Below are 15,752 nucleotides of genomic sequence, written 5' to 3'. Positions count from 1 at the left end.
GTATTTTTTACATTGAGATGCTATTTTTTCTTAGAGATTCAGCTATTATAGTGTTAATCATGTTACTCATATCTCTCAGTCTGCCACTGTCACTCTTTCTCTCTCTGTTAATAACTTACTTTAATTTTCTTTCTCTCTAGATTATCTGGGTGTATGATCACAGAAAAAGGCTGTTCTTCTCTGGCTTCAGCTCTGAGTTCAAACCCCTCCCACCTGAAAGAGCTGGATCTGACCTACAACCACCCAGGAGAGTCTGGAGAGAAGCTGCTTTCTGCCAGACTGGAGGATCCACACTGCTCACTGGAGACACTCAGGTATGAAGAAGTACTCAGGGGGAAGATTCAGGTGTGCTGCAGATGTTAGATAGAGTGATGAGGGTCAGTTAGAGATAAAAAAGAGTGATCAACTGTTTAGAGAGTCCAGTGTTACCCTTTGTTAGAATGAGCTACATTTTCTCAGTTAAATTAATATAGTTTTAATAATAAAGTGCACAGTGCATATACATATGTGGTGTATTCAGCCTTTTGATGTGGATTTTGTATTTTAAACTGAAATAATATTATAAGCTGAAAGCAACTCATATCATCCAGCTTCAGATCAACACAGGAAGAATAATAATCCAAGTTCAGGATCAGAGTTTGTCCATAGACAGAACGTAAAGATTAAAGTTCTACACTACAGATTTCGTAGCGTGATGAACCCTCAATGTACGTTATTCATAAATCACAGCGTTTCAGGTGTTAATAAAATGGATTGAGCTCATCAGAGTTTAGAGTAAAGTGAAGTCCACATTTTTGTTGGTTAAAAGTTGAAGACTCCATGTTTCCTTTGTAGCTGGATCTTTATGGTTCAGCCTTTACTTCTTCACCTGTTCTAAACAGAGACCCTATGATTCTCCCTCACGCCCCCTAGAGGCTGGGAATAAAAGAACAAGCTAAAGTGTGACAGCATATTGAATCTGTTATAAAGGAGTGGGTGTTTCTTCTTAAGGATTAACGTTAATTATTGTGTATCAGGAAAATCCAGAACTTCATATTCCTTCACCATGTTCACTAATATAAACCCAGAGAGAGAAACTCTGCATTTCACTCTCACACCCTGCTGATCTGTGTGTGTGTGTGTGTGTGTGTGTGTGTGTGTGTGTGTGTGTGTGTCTGTGTGTGTGTGTGTGTGTGTCTGTGTGTGTGTGTGTGTGTGTGTGTGTGTGTGTGTGTTTAGAATGGAACATGGAGGCGAAATAAGAATCAAACCTGGATTAAAGAAATGTAAGTTTTCTCTCACACACACACAACACTCACACACACAACACTCACACACACACAACACTCACACACACTACACACACACTACACACACACACTACACTCACACACACACACACTATACGTACATTACATTGCATTTCACTTTTAAATGATGGAATCAGCAAAAGCTCATCCTCTTCTTTATCTTCTACAATATTTGATGAACTAATCTTAGGTTTATTGAACTGAACTGAGTTTTATCTCTGTCTGAACTCAGTTTCTCGATGTGATTTTTTATTTCTAAAACTGTACGATGAGAGAGATAATGAGTGAGAATGAGCTTCAGCTGCATCTGTCGCTGTTCAAACACAACAAACCATTCAAACGTGCAGTGTGAGTTATCCACAACGCTCTCCATTAAAATAATCACACAGTGTACACTAGAGTTAAGATCAGACCCAAAGAATCCAGCCCGACCCATAAACTGTCATTATGAACCCGAGCCTGATTTAAACCCCACATTTCTTCATGAGTAAAAAGTTCAAACTGAGCTTTAAAAACTTTTTCAGGCTTTTTAAATGAGCGAAATCTGTTCAGAATTATGTAAATTAACATTACAACACTGAAGAAGCAAAGACCTATTATTAAATAACAATGTTTATTAATAACATACACACACTACACACACTACACACACTACACACTACACACACTACACACACTACACACTCACATACACACACTACACACTCACACTACACACACTACACACTCACATACACACACTACACACTCACATACACACACTACACACTACACACACTACACACTCACATACACACACTACACACTCACATACACACACTACACACTCACATACACACAGTACACACTACACACTCACATACACACACTACACACTCACATACACACACTACACACTCACATACACACACTACACACTCACATACACACACTACACACTACACACTCACATACACACAGTACACACTCACATACACACACTACACACACTACACACTCACATACACACACTACACACAGTACACACTCACATACACACACTACACACAGTACACACAGTACACACTCACATACACACACTACACACTCACACTACACACACTACACACTCACATACACACACTACACACTCACGTACACACACTACACACACTACACACTCACATACACACACTACACACTCACATACACACACTCACATACACACAGTACACACTCACATACACACAGTACACACACTACACACACCACACACTACACACACTACACACTCACATACACACACTACACACTCACATACACACACTACACACACTACACACAGTACACACAGTACACACTCACATACACACACTACACACTCACATACACACACTACACACACTACACACTCACATACACACACTACACACACTACACAGTACACACTCACATACACACAGTACACACTTACATACACACACTACACACTCACATACACACAGTACACATAGTACACACTCACATACACACAGTACACACTAGGGCTGCACGATATATCGTTTAAGCATCAACATAGCGATGTGCACATGCGCAATAGTCACATGGCGGGATCTGTGATGTCACGTAAGGCAATAAAAACTCATGTTGCAGTGTTTTGATTCTTGACACAAGAAGTAGATACACAGCGTTCTGAGTGAACAGCGCCGCCTCTGGCTGCTGCTGAAAAAGGCGGGGGGATTGATGGTGAGGGGAGGTGGAAGTGGAGGGGGAGAGGGTGTAAACACGAGGTAACCGCAGGGTTCATACGGTCACGAAACCTGGAAAAGTCACGGAATTTGAAAACAGCAAATCTGAGCGGAGCTTCAGCTGCTGCACTGTAACTGTAATTCACTCAGTGAGAGAAACATGCTGATTTAATGCTGTCCGGCTTCATTCAGACTAAAGAAAGGCAGAGACGCGAGGACCCCAACTGCAGGAATGGGATATTTGTAACGTTACACAGGAGAAGCAGCACGGAGCTAGCTAGTGTTAGCTAACTAAACACGCCCCGGTGTTTACCTCCGGGAACAGCATGGTTACCCTGCAGAGCTAAAGCGCAGAAATCTCTCTGTTCCTTTAAACTGTGATACAGACTGTCCGGATTTAACTTCTCCAAAACACAGCGAGACCCCGCGCGCCCGCCGCTGCCTATAGCACTGAGACTGAGAGATATCAGAGGTGTGTTTGAAGGAGGGTTATCTTATTCAGTGTAGATCAGTTTCCATCGTGTTCATTAAAAAATAAATGTTAAAATTAAAAGGAAAATGACTAGTTCTGTTTTAGTTTATGTTACAACATAACCTGAGAGCTCGATGCAACAGTGTAGTTTTCTTTACTAATATTTTAGAGTGGCTCTAAAAGTAAGTGACATTTGACTACTTTTGCTTCACTCTACTAATTGATAAGTGAGTTTTTATATTAAACGTATTACATGTTAAATAGTTCAATAGAAAAAAAAATCTCTGTGACCAAAAAAATCTGCTTTAATATTTTATTTTTGTGCCCATTTTAAAAGGAAAAATAAATTAATTATTAGCTGGTTGCTTCTAATAGTGATTATTATACTGTAAACTGTTCAGTTATCCTGGTGTTGGAATCAGCTCAGAGTTAACTCAGTAGAGCTCTCAGGATTTAACACACATTTTATTATAGAAAATTGTCAGCATTGCTGAAAGAAATGTTTTTTTTTTATTTAAATACATTTTAAGTAAGATATAGGCCTACTATAATCAGATTTAACATTTTTAGTTTTACTGTTCATGTCTGCACTGATATTTTAAAGACGGTCATGGAAACAGTAGGTATCTCAAAAACTAGTCTTTACCAAACAAAAAGTAAGCAGACTTCAGGAACAAAGAGATGCAGGCTTTATTGCAGTGAGCACGTAACCCCTGACCGTCTGTTACCAACTAACTCGTCTCCTCGGACCTACATATCAGTGGGCGTAGTCTGTTGGTTTTACTGTCACTCTTGTGAGGGTGTCAATGATGTTCAGGTCCACACGTGTTGTGCAGGTACACATGAACTTTAATCAGGATGGCAATAACTTTCCTGGTTACATGATAATGTAATCTAATTGTAAACATTATGACTAGATTTTTATAGAAATCTATTATGGCATGGTTAAAAATCAGCTTTTAGAATGTGTACCTATTGTATCACAGTGAATGGGCACGCTCTCGATTATGTGGAGGACTTTACCTATCTGGGAAGTCTTGTCAGTAAGGACAATTCTGCACAAAAGGACATTAGAGCAAGACTCGGTAAGGCACAGGGTGCTTTTGCTAGACTAGACAAAATCTGGAAGTCTAAGCAATATAGCTTAAGAACAAAGGTCCGACTTTACAACAGTAATGTGAAATCTGTATTGTTGTACGGTTCGGAGTGTTGGTGAGTAACATCAAATGACATGAAAAAAGTCGAAGCCTTCCACAATGGTTGCCTCAGGAAACTCTGTCGAATCTTCTGGCCTGAAAAAGTATCCAATGCACATCTATATAAGAAGACCAAATGCAACAGTGTGGTGCTACAGATCAAACGCAGCCAATTCCAATGGCTTGGGCATGTTCTCAGGATGGATCAAGACCGCATTCCCAAGATCGCACTACGATGGACTCCACCTGGGAAGAGGAAGCAAGGCCGGCCCAAGAACACCTGGCGGCGTACGGTGACAGCTGAGCTAAAGGAGATGAATCTAACCTGGGGCGAGGCACAGCATGCTGCTCAAGACAGGTCCAGATGGAGGCAGATCGTCGAAGCCTTATGTCCCATCCGGGACGAAGAGGATTAAGAAGAAGAAGACCTATTGTATCCTCTACCCTTCTAGTCTCAATTTAGTGTTAAAGCCAATTTCTTCACCTGTAAGACGACGAGGGCCTCTATAATAGACCAACCCCATTTTATCAGGACTGTTGAGAGGGGGACTTATGAGGAAGGTATCTTTATTTTAAGATCTGATTCTTATAAAATGTGTAAATGTTCCTAGAGGGATGTGATGAAAGGCTAAGCCCCTTAATGATAATTTTCACTTGCAGGTACCAAATGCTTTGAACTCTGCAATGAAATAATGTACATTGTTACAGGTATTCAAGAAGTAATGTCATTTTACATGTATTTAGTTTGGAATAGTGTACATCTACCTGCATTATTATTTAAATCACTGAAGTCAATTCTTGGGACAGCATTAACCTTATTTTTTTAAAGACTGTGGAGTCATATAATGTTTATTGTGATAAACAAATAATTTAATGTGGAAACTAGCTAGTTTGACCACTCTTAACTATGAGTAGGTCACTAACTTCTGAGACTCGGAGTGTGTAAGTGTGTGTCTAAGGGTGTCAGGCCCGTCCAGCCAAGCCAAGCACCCTATGCCCAAATAAGGACTTCCCCTAATTAGAGCACACACACACACATACACACACACACACACACACACACACACTCTGAGAGGCACTACATGCCCATATATGGACTTCCTCTAATCAGGGCACGCTCATGCAGTCATCCAGCCCTGATTAGAGATCAGCTTCACCTGGGCAGAGTTGCTTATAAGCACGCTGCTCCTCTCTGCTGTTGCCGAGTATTGGTCGCTCTCATGGTCTGTGTTTCCTTGTGGTTCCAGCCTGTTTGCTACTCTACAAAGCGTTCTATCTCCCAAGCCTGTTTTCCCTAGTTCCTGTTTTTTCCTTGGACTCCTCCCGGCCTAAGTATCCCTGTTTTATTTCTTGTTTTGTGTGTTTGCCCTGTTTACTTTCTTAGTCTAGCCATTTTCCTAAGCTCTGCTTAGTAGTTTTCTGTTTGCTATTTTGTAGTCTAGTGCTCCCTTTGTTTTTCCCCATTCCCCTTACTACTTCCTGGTTTTATTGTTTTGGCCGTTCCACTTATTCCTTAGTCCCTGTTTCTTTTGGCCCAGTCCTGTTTACTTTGTCAGTGTTTATATTTGTTTTCAGTTTTGCCCTACTTTAGTGTGTTGCTCTAGTCCTCTTTTATATTGTTTATTTTGTTGTTTACTTCAATAAATTTTACTGCTTCGTTCTACATCCCAGCAGTGTCTCTTATTTTCTCTCTGCCTGTTTACAGTCAGGCGTGACAGAATACTTGGCCCTCCCTGAGACCATTGGGATGGAAGCCTTGAGTACAGCTGTTCAGACCCAAGGACGGTTCCTGGGTCAACAGCAGGAAACGCTGTCTCGCGTTTCAGAGGTTGTTGGTTCGCTGGCGCAACACCAGGAAGGCCAACAACAGCAGGTCGCTGGACTAGCCAGTGAGGTTCGAGACCTAGCGACACTAATCAAAACTTCGCTAGACCTGCCTAGTGTCCCTGACCCTGTCCCAGTCCCTGCCCACACGTATCCGGTCAGTAGACCCGATACATATAATGGTGATCCTGAACTCTGCGAGGGGTTTCTGCTGCAGTGTGCGGTCTATTTTAAGAACCAACCCACCGGCACTGATGAAGCTAAGATCGGCTTCGTAGTCTCCTGTTTCGCTAGCAGAGCTCTGGAATGGGCCACCGCTGTTTACCCCCTTTATGAAAGGAGAACCCTGCAATCATTTCTAGAGGAGTTCCGTGCTGTGTTTCAGCACCCCAGGAAGGGACTGGCTAAAGGAGAGCTTCTCCTACGGCTTACCCAGGGCAGTCGCTCTGTGTCTGACTATGCGCTTGAGTTCCGGACGCTCGCTGCTGGAAGCGGTTGGAATGAAAATGCGCTTCTAGCTATGTACCGTCATGGGTTGAGCACACGGGTCCAGCGAGAGCTGGCGTGTAGAGATGACGAGCTAGATCTTACCCAGCTCATTTCCATGTCCATAAAGCTGGATCAGCTTTTGAGCCGCCCAGCGGCTCCCAACCCCATACAGGCACGTAACGCTGTAGCAACCCATAGTAATGCCACTGGTTACAGGTCAAGCACTATGCCTACGCCACCTACTCCGGAGCCTATGGAGCTGGGTTCCCGTCGACTGTCACCTGAGGAGCGCCAGCGCCGTTTCAGAGAGGGGCTCTGTTTGTATTGTGGGGGCTCTAATCATGCTAGGCGTGATTGTGGACTGCGTCCATTAGGAGCCCGTGCCCAACCTTCTGGACAGCGTGTGGAGTTTACTCCACGCGCTAATGTAGTGAGTACTGCAACCAGGGGGTTGGTCTCTAAATCATTTTTGTTGCCTGTTCAGATTCACTGTGTAAATGAGACTTTCTCTGTTCTAGCCCTGATAGACTGTGGTGCAGAGGGCAACTTCATCAGTGCGGAGGTGGTGGAGCTGTTCCAGATACCTACAGAACCTGTCAGGCCGTCTCTCTGTGTCACCGCTCTGGATGGTCAACCCCTGGGTCTAGCACCTATCACCCACGTCACACAGCCCTTGTCTCTGGCAGTTTCAAGTCTTCACACTGAGGAGATCCGTCTCCTAATCCTGCCCCAAACCGACCATGACCTCATCCTGGGTCTTCCCTGGCTAATGACTCATAATCCCCACATCTCCTGGCCTGAGAAGAAGATCATAGCCTGGTCCCCATACTGTCAACCCCACTGCCTTCACCGGGTCCCAGTCCGAGTCCACTCTACTAGTGTAGAGAGTCCTGAGCCCCAAAACATTGTAACCATTCCCCCTGAATACCAAGACCTCCACGGGGCCTTTAGTCAGGAAAAGGCTACCAAACTTCCTCCTCACCGTCCTTATGACTGCTCCATTGACCTTGTTGACAATCCAGTCCTCCCTAAGGCCCGTGTTTATCCTTTGACTGGTGAGGAGGAGAGAGCCATGGAGGAATACATCACGGAGGCCCTAGCTCAGGGTTTCATAGAGCCATCCAGGTCCCCAGTAGCCTCCGTTTTTTTCTTTATCAAGAAGAAGGGTGGGGGGCTCCGCCCTTGTATTGACTACCGGGCCCTTAATGCTATTACCAAGCGCTTCCCTTATCCCTTGCCTCTGGTTCCATCAGCTTTAGAGTAGCTTAGGGGTGCCCGGGTCTTTACTAAACTCGATCTCCGAAGTGCCTATAACCTGCTCAGGATAAAAGAAGGAGACGAGTGGAAGACTGCATTCCTCACCACCTCTGGCCATTACCAGTACCGGGTTATGCCCTATGGTTTAGCTAATGCCCCTTCTGTATTTCAGAATTTGATTAATGATGTTCTCAGGGAGTTCCTAGGAAAGTTTGTAATTGCTTTTTTAGATGACATTCTAATCTACTCCCCAGATTTCCAGTCCCATGTAGGCCATGTCCGCCAAGTCCTAAGCCGTCTGCTCAAGAATGAGCTTTATGTTAAACTGGAAAAATGTGCATTCCACCTGTCCCAAGTGTCCTTCCTGGGGTATCTTATTAGTGCAGACGGGGTGATCATGGACCAGGAGAAGGTGCAGGCTGTCCTGGACTGGCCCACACCTACCTCGGTGAAGGGCGTCCAGAGCTTCCTAGGGTTTGCCAACTTTTACAGGCGGTTTATTAGGGGCTTCAGCACCCTGGCAACACCCATCACCTCCCTCCTCAAGGGTGCTCCCAAGAAGCTTGTTTGGACCCCTCAGGCAGATAAGGCCTTCAAGGCCCTAAAGCAGGCTTTTACTTCGGCTCCTATCCTGAAGCATCCTGACCCCAAGAAACAGCTTGTGGTAGAGGTAGACGCCTCTGACACTGGAGTAATAATAATAATAATAATAATAATACATTTTATTTCAGGCGCCTTTCTGTCACTCAAGGACACCTTACAAAGTGCAAAATAAGCATTAAATAAACATACAAAATACACAACATTTAAAAACAGGTTAAAAAGGGAAAACAATCAGATGGAATAGGCAATTTTAAACAGGTGAGTTTTGAGGGTGGATTTGAATTGTGAGAGTGAGTTAATTTGTCTGATATGAGGTGGTAAAGAGTTCCAGAGTTGGGGAGCAGAGCGGCTGAAGGCTCTGCTCCCCATGGTGGTGAGGCGAGCAGTAGGGACGGTAAGGTGGATGGAGGAAGAAGATCGGAGGGAACGAGATGGAATTACAACCTGAAGAAGATTAGAGAGATATGGTGGAGAAAGATTGTGAATGGCCTTAAAGGTGAGCAGGAGGATTTTGTAATTGATACGGAACTTTACTGGGAGCCAGTGGAGCTGTTGGAGAACAGGAGTGATATGATGGAAGGTGGGGGTTCTACTGATGATACGGGCAGCTGAATTCTGGGCCAGTTGAAGCTTATGGAGAGTTTTATTGGTGAGACCAAAGAGAAGAGAGTTGCAAAAGTCTAATCGAGAGGTGACAAGGCTGTGTACAAGAATGGCAGTGGCATGAGGAGTAAGAGAAGGGCGAAGACGGTTTATATTGCGGAGGTGGAAGTACGCAGACCGGGTAATGTTGTTGATGTGTGATTGAAATGAGAGAGTACTGTCCAGGATGACACCCAGACTCTTTACCTGTGGGGAGGGGGAGACGGAACAGTTGTCAATGTTAAGAGACAGACTGTTGGTTTTGGATAGTATTGATTTTGTGCCTACGAGGAGAACCTCAGTTTTATCACTGTTAAGTTTTAGTAGATTTGAATTGAACCATAGTTTTATTTCAGACAAACAGTCAGTAAGGTAGGAGGGTGGAAGATTTGAATTGGGTTTGGTGGCAAGGTAGAGCTGGGAGTCGTCCGCATAACAGTGGAAATGGATGTTGTATTTGCGGAAGATATTTCCAAGGGGAAGGAGATAAATGATGAATAGGAGGGGCCCCAGGACAGAGCCCTGGGGCACACCTGAAGTGACAGGAGAAGGCAGAGAAGTAAAAGTTTTGAGCTGAATGAACTGAGTGCGAGAGGTGAGGTATGATTTAAACCAATTTAAAGGAGTCTGAGTGATACCAATGGAAACTAGTCTATTGAGGAGTGTGGTGTGACAGATGGTGTCAAATGCTGCACTAAGGTCAAGGAGGATGAGGATGGAGAGTAAACCAGAATCAGCTGCCATGAGGAGGTCATTAGTGATTTTTATGAGCGCGGTTTCTGTACTGTGGAGAGGGCGAAATCCAGATTGGAACTGTTCATACAGGTTGTTGCAAGACAGATAAGTATGTAGTTGAGCTGCTACTGTTTTCTCAAGGATTTTTGAGATAAAGGGTAGATTAGAGATTGGCCGTAGGTTATTAAAATTTGTGGGGTCAGCACCAGATTTTTTTAAGATTGGGGTTATTGCAGCAGTTTTAAATGACGCAGGAACAGTTCCAGTGGAGAGAGAAGAATGGATAATAGCGGAAATTAGAGGGAGCAAGGAAGGGAGGCAGGCTTTGACCAGGCCTGTAGGGAGAGGGTCTAGCTGACAGGTGGATGGTTTAGATTTACGGATGAGATCTGAAATTTCCGAATTTGAGGGAAGCTGAAACGAGGAAAAAGAGTGGACAGGGGGGGAAAGTTCAGGAAATATGCCAAGCGTAGGTTGTGAAGTGAGATGTTTATGAATGTTCAGAATTTTTTCATTGAAAAATGACATGAGGGAGTTACAGAAAGCAGTTGAGCAGAGGTGAGATGGCAGAGAGTCTGGGGCTTGGGTGATATTCTTATATAATGAAAATAGTGACTTGTTACCTTCATTGGAACAGATTAGACTAGTGTAGTAGTTGGATTTGGATGCGGTGATGCAGTCCTTATAGTGTAGCATATGATTTTTGTAAATGTCCTTGTGAATAGTTAGACCAGTTTTCTTACAGAGCCGCTCAAGTTGCCGTCCTTTGGCTTTCATGAGCCGAAGTTCGGGCGTGAACCAGGGGGCAGACTGAGAAAAGGAAACAGACCTGGTTTTTAGCGGAGCGAGAGAGTTGAGTATGTGGTGGAGTCCAGTATTATAGTGTGATATCAGCTCTTCAAGGGTAGTTGAGTTGAGAGTGTTTGTGAGGTGGTGAATAGATGAGGAAAGAGAATCTAAATTAATGTTCTTAATGTTACGGAAAGAAATGAGACGGGGGGGCTTAGAGATGGAGAGAGGGAGATTAATAGAGAATGAGAGCAGGAAATGGTCAGTTATAGGGAGATAATCTGTTGTAAGGTAGGAAGGTGAGACACCAGAGCAGCAAATCAAGTCCAAAATGTGACCTTTAGTGTGAGTGGGAGCATCTGTGTGCTGCTGGAATCCAAAACTGTCAAGACAAGATGTAAAGTCTTTGGTAAGAGGGTTATTGATATTGTCCATATGAATATTGAAATCTCCCAGTACTATATTATTTGGTGAGAGGGTGGAGAGATGAGTAAGCAGAGCAGCAAAATCATTGAGAAAGTGGTTGTTTTGTTTTGGGGGACGATAGACAGTTGTAATGATAGTGGGAATAGGTCCAGACAATTGACACACTGTTGATTCAAAGGAGGAGAAGGTAGGCACAGACACCGGCGAGACTTTACACTTCTCGCGGTGAATTATCGCGAGACCTCCCCCCCTCCGGCCGGTGTCACGAGGTTGGCAGATGTAAACAAACCCCGGAGGAGTGCATTCGTTAAGTTGTACAAAGTCATTTGGTTGTTGCCAGGTCTCAGTTAAACAGAGAAAGTCAAGCTTACGGTCGATGAGGAGATCCTGGATGAGATGTCCCTTGCTTGTGAGTGAGCGAATGTTAAGAAGACCGAAGTTGACAGTGGAGTTGTCTGGTTTGCCGGGGGTGTTAGCCGACCGGGCTAAGCAGGCTAGCACATTGTGGTCAACAGCCCGGCTGTAGTTGCGAGATGGACGGCGAGAAGTGGACCAGATGGATTTTATTTCTTTCGTTGAGTCCTCGTGGAAGTTTCTGCGAGATCCGCGGTGGATGTATCTCCGGCGGGGAAGGAAAGCTGCATCCGAATGGAGGAGTAGTGCAGCCAACGGAGGATCAGACAGTTGGTACCGCAGCCGGAGGAGTTCAGCAGCGGAGTACTGAAGCAAGCCCGTCGCGGGTTGGTGAACAAATGCCAGGAGAAGCCACAGAAGCACGGACCAGATGTGGGTCATGCCGGTCAACATTGTGATCGAGGACTCAGGTAGCTTGATCAGGTGCGCAGAGGCAGGTAAGGCTCAGAAGCTGTCCGTATAACTACACAGAAGTGTAGACTAATTTTCAAAAACAGATGTAAAGTCTGCCAGATGAGATCTTGTGTATCATTCTTTTGTCCTAGGTCGCAGGACCAAAGACCGTAGGACAGCTTAAAAAAATACAAATATTAAAATTCCGGGCGAGCAGCGGCAGCAAGTCGCGCCAGCGTTCACTCTAGAACCGGATATGGAACGAATCAATAGTTCCCAGGGGCTGTGCTTTCCCAGCGGCATGGGGAGGGGGACAGACTCTACCCAGTGGCCTTTTTTTCACGCAAGTTAAGTGCAGCCGAACAAAATTACGGCATAGGAGACCGTGAGCTTCTAGCCGTGAAATTGGCCTTGGGTGAGTGGCGGCACTGGCTAGAGGGTGCCGTCGTCCCCTTTCAAGTTATTACCGATCACAAGAATTTGGAACACCTCAGAAACTCCAAGATTGTCAACTCTCGTCAAGCCCGTTGGTCCCTTTTCTTTTCACGTTTTTCTTTTTCTATAACCTATAGACCAGGGTCCAAGAACACTAAGGCAGATGCCCTGTCTCGAGTCTTCCAGAAAGACTGCCCTGTTCCCTCTAGTTCAGCGCCCATCCTGCCCACCAGCGTTAGCATACAGGCTATCCAGTGGGACCTGGACACTGAACTTTCCCAGGCCCTTAAGGATGTCACTATTCCCCAAGCATGTCCCCAGGGTAGGACCTATGTCCCTGTCCCCTTTCGGGTCCAGCTAATCATTTGGGCTCACACTTCACCCTCATCAGGTCACCCAGGAGAGAGGAGGACCTATCACCTTCTCTCTCAAAAGTACTGGTGGGAGGGTATGAGGGCTGATATTCATAAGGTAGTGTCATCTTGTAGCGTCTGTGCAAAATGTAAAACCCCAAAGACTCTACCCGCAGGCAAGCTCATGCCACTTCCCATTCCAGAACGCCCTTGGACCCATCTTGCGGTAGATTACGTAACCGATCTCCCCAGCTCCCAGGGCTATAACACAATCCTGACTATTGTCGATCGTTTCTCAAGGGGGGTTCGCTTTGTACCGTTTCCTTGTATGCCGTCCGCCCTTCAAACTGCCCAAGCCCTAGTCGACCAAGTGTTTAGAAACTTTGGCACTCCTGAGGATATCGTATCCGACCGTGGACCCCAGTTTATATCCGGAGTCTGGAGGGCTTTCTGTCAACATTTGGGGGTGAGTGTCAGCCTTACGTCAGGTTATCATCCCCAGAGCAATGGCCAGTGTGAGCGCACTAACCAAGAACTAGGGAGATTCCTGCGCTCATATTGTCACCAGAATCCAGAGGATTGGTCCAAGTTCCTGGTCTGGGCCGAGATGGCCCAGAACTCCCTGCGATGCACCACCACAGGTCTGACCCCTTACCAGGTCTATCTTGGCTACCAGCCTCCTCTAGCCCCCTGGACTGCTGTGGAGACCCCTGTACCCGCTGTCGACGACTGGATGCGGCGCTGTGAAGAGGTCTGGTCATCCACCCACCAACACATTCAGGCTTTCCTGCGACGCTACAAGGCCCAGTCTGATCGTCGACGGGGACCGGATCCAGACTACAAACCAGGGGACCGAGTTTGGCTGGCCAAAAGGGACCTGAGGACCGGAGACAAGACCTCAATGAAGCTCCAAGTTAAGTGCTCCGGTCCTTACCCCATTCTCAGTAAAATCAATAATGTGTGTTATAAGCTTCAATTACCCCGATACTCAAGGGTTCACAACAGCTTTCATGTCTCACTGCTCAAACCTGTTGTCCCAGGTCCGCTGGACGAGGCCACGCCTAGCGCTACCCCTCCAGAGCCCCTGGAGGTGGAGGGAGCCCCGGCCTACAAGGTGAAAGAGGTGCTGGACTCCCGGCGGCGTGGGGGTGGGCTGCAGTACCTTCTTGACTGGGAAGGCTATGGTCCCGAAGAACGCTCCTGGGTGCCGGCCTCCCAAGTCCTTGACCCTGACCTCCTCCGTGACTTCCATGTTCGAAACCCAGACCGGCCGGCTCCCAGGCCCCGTGGTCGCCCTCGGGGAGCCCGATCCCTTCCCAGACGGTCTGGCCCGCGCTCGCGGGGCTCTACACCCAGCTCCACTGGTCCCTACGCGCCTCCTACCCTCGGGCCTGTCTCTGCTTCCGTCGGCCATCGTCCGGGCCGACCCGTCCGGGGGTCCTCCCGGCCGCCTCGGGGGGGGGGGTACTGTCAGGCCCGTCCAGCCAAGCCAAGCACCCTATGCCCAAATAAGGACTTCCCCTAATTAGAGCACACACACACACACACATACACACACACACACGCACACACACTCTGAGAGGCACTCCATGCCCATATATGGACTTCCTCTAATCAGGGCACGCTCATGCAGTCATCCAGCCCTGATTAGAGATCAGCTTCACCTGGGCAGAGTTGCTTATAAGCACGCTGCTCCTCTCTGCTGTTTCCGAGTATTGGTCGCTCTCATGGTCTGTGTTTCCTTGTGGTTCCAGCCTGTTTGCTACTCTACAAAGCGTTCTATCTCCCAAGCCTGTTTTCCCTTGGACTCCTCCCGGCCTAAGTATCCCTGTTTTATTTCTTGTTTTGTTTGTTTGCCCTGTTTACTTTCTTAGTCTAGCCATTTTCCTAAGCTCTGCTTAGTAGTTTTCTGTTTGCTATTTTGTAGTCTAGTGCTCCCTTTGTTTTTCCCCATTCCCCTTACTACTTCCTGGTTTTATTGTTTTGGCCGTTCCACTTATTCCTTAGTCCCTGTTTCTTTTGGCCCAGTCCCGTTTACTTTGTCAGTGTTTATATTTGTTTTCAGTTTTGCCCTACTTTAGTGTGTTGCTCTAGTCCTCTTTTATATTGTTTATTTTGTTGTTTATTTCAATAAATTTTACTGCTTCGTTCTACATCCCAGCAGTGTCTCTTATTTTCTCTCTGCCTGTTTACAGTCAGGCGTGACAAAGGGTGTGTGTGAGTGAATGTGTCTGTGTTCTTGATTGTGTATGAGTATGTGTGTGTGTGTGTGTCGTTCGTTATTGACCCCCCCTTTTCTTAATCTAAATGCTTAATGACCCCGTGGTGATGGGTAACACTATTTTTATATATTAAAAATGCTCTTGCATATGTGTGTGGTTTATCAAGATATTTCAATACTGAATAAAGCAGTATGACTACTCTGATTATGTGTGTATGCACACTGAAAAGGATCTTTTCTATGATTTGTTGTTTTCATACTATGCCTCACTAGAGTCTTCAATCCTTACAAAATATGCGATTACGATGGATCTACTGTGCACTCACCAACCATATTGTGGTTAGTTAGTATACAGCAGATATTCAGGGTAGTCATGTTCATAGTTTGCATACTATTCCAATACCAAATGAATTCTTAATTGTATGATCTTCAAAGTAAAAACAAATGTCCACGTGGCATATAATGGGATTACATAAATAGCAACAGC

The 15,752-nt window shown here is 45.6% G+C and overlaps 1 protein-coding gene across 1 annotated transcript in view; it reads left to right on the top strand.

Annotated features, from left to right (window-relative positions):
• LOC111196442 (NACHT, LRR and PYD domains-containing protein 12-like) overlaps nt 1–15,752 on the top strand; it is a 167,197-nt gene that overhangs the window by 143,640 nt on the left and 7,805 nt on the right. The window contains exons 6-7 of the mRNA XM_049479605.1: nt 141–314; nt 1,219–1,265. Coding sequence (XP_049335562.1) covers nt 141–314; nt 1,219–1,265 — 221 coding nt within the window. The remainder of the gene's footprint in view (nt 1–140; nt 315–1,218; nt 1,266–15,752) is intronic.

The sequence above is a fragment of the Astyanax mexicanus genome, chromosome 1 (assembly GCF_023375975.1).
Source record: "Astyanax mexicanus isolate ESR-SI-001 chromosome 1, AstMex3_surface, whole genome shotgun sequence".
Classification (NCBI taxonomy): domain Eukaryota; kingdom Metazoa; phylum Chordata; class Actinopteri; order Characiformes; family Acestrorhamphidae; genus Astyanax; species Astyanax mexicanus.
This window is presented reverse-complemented; position numbering and strand designations above follow the sequence as displayed.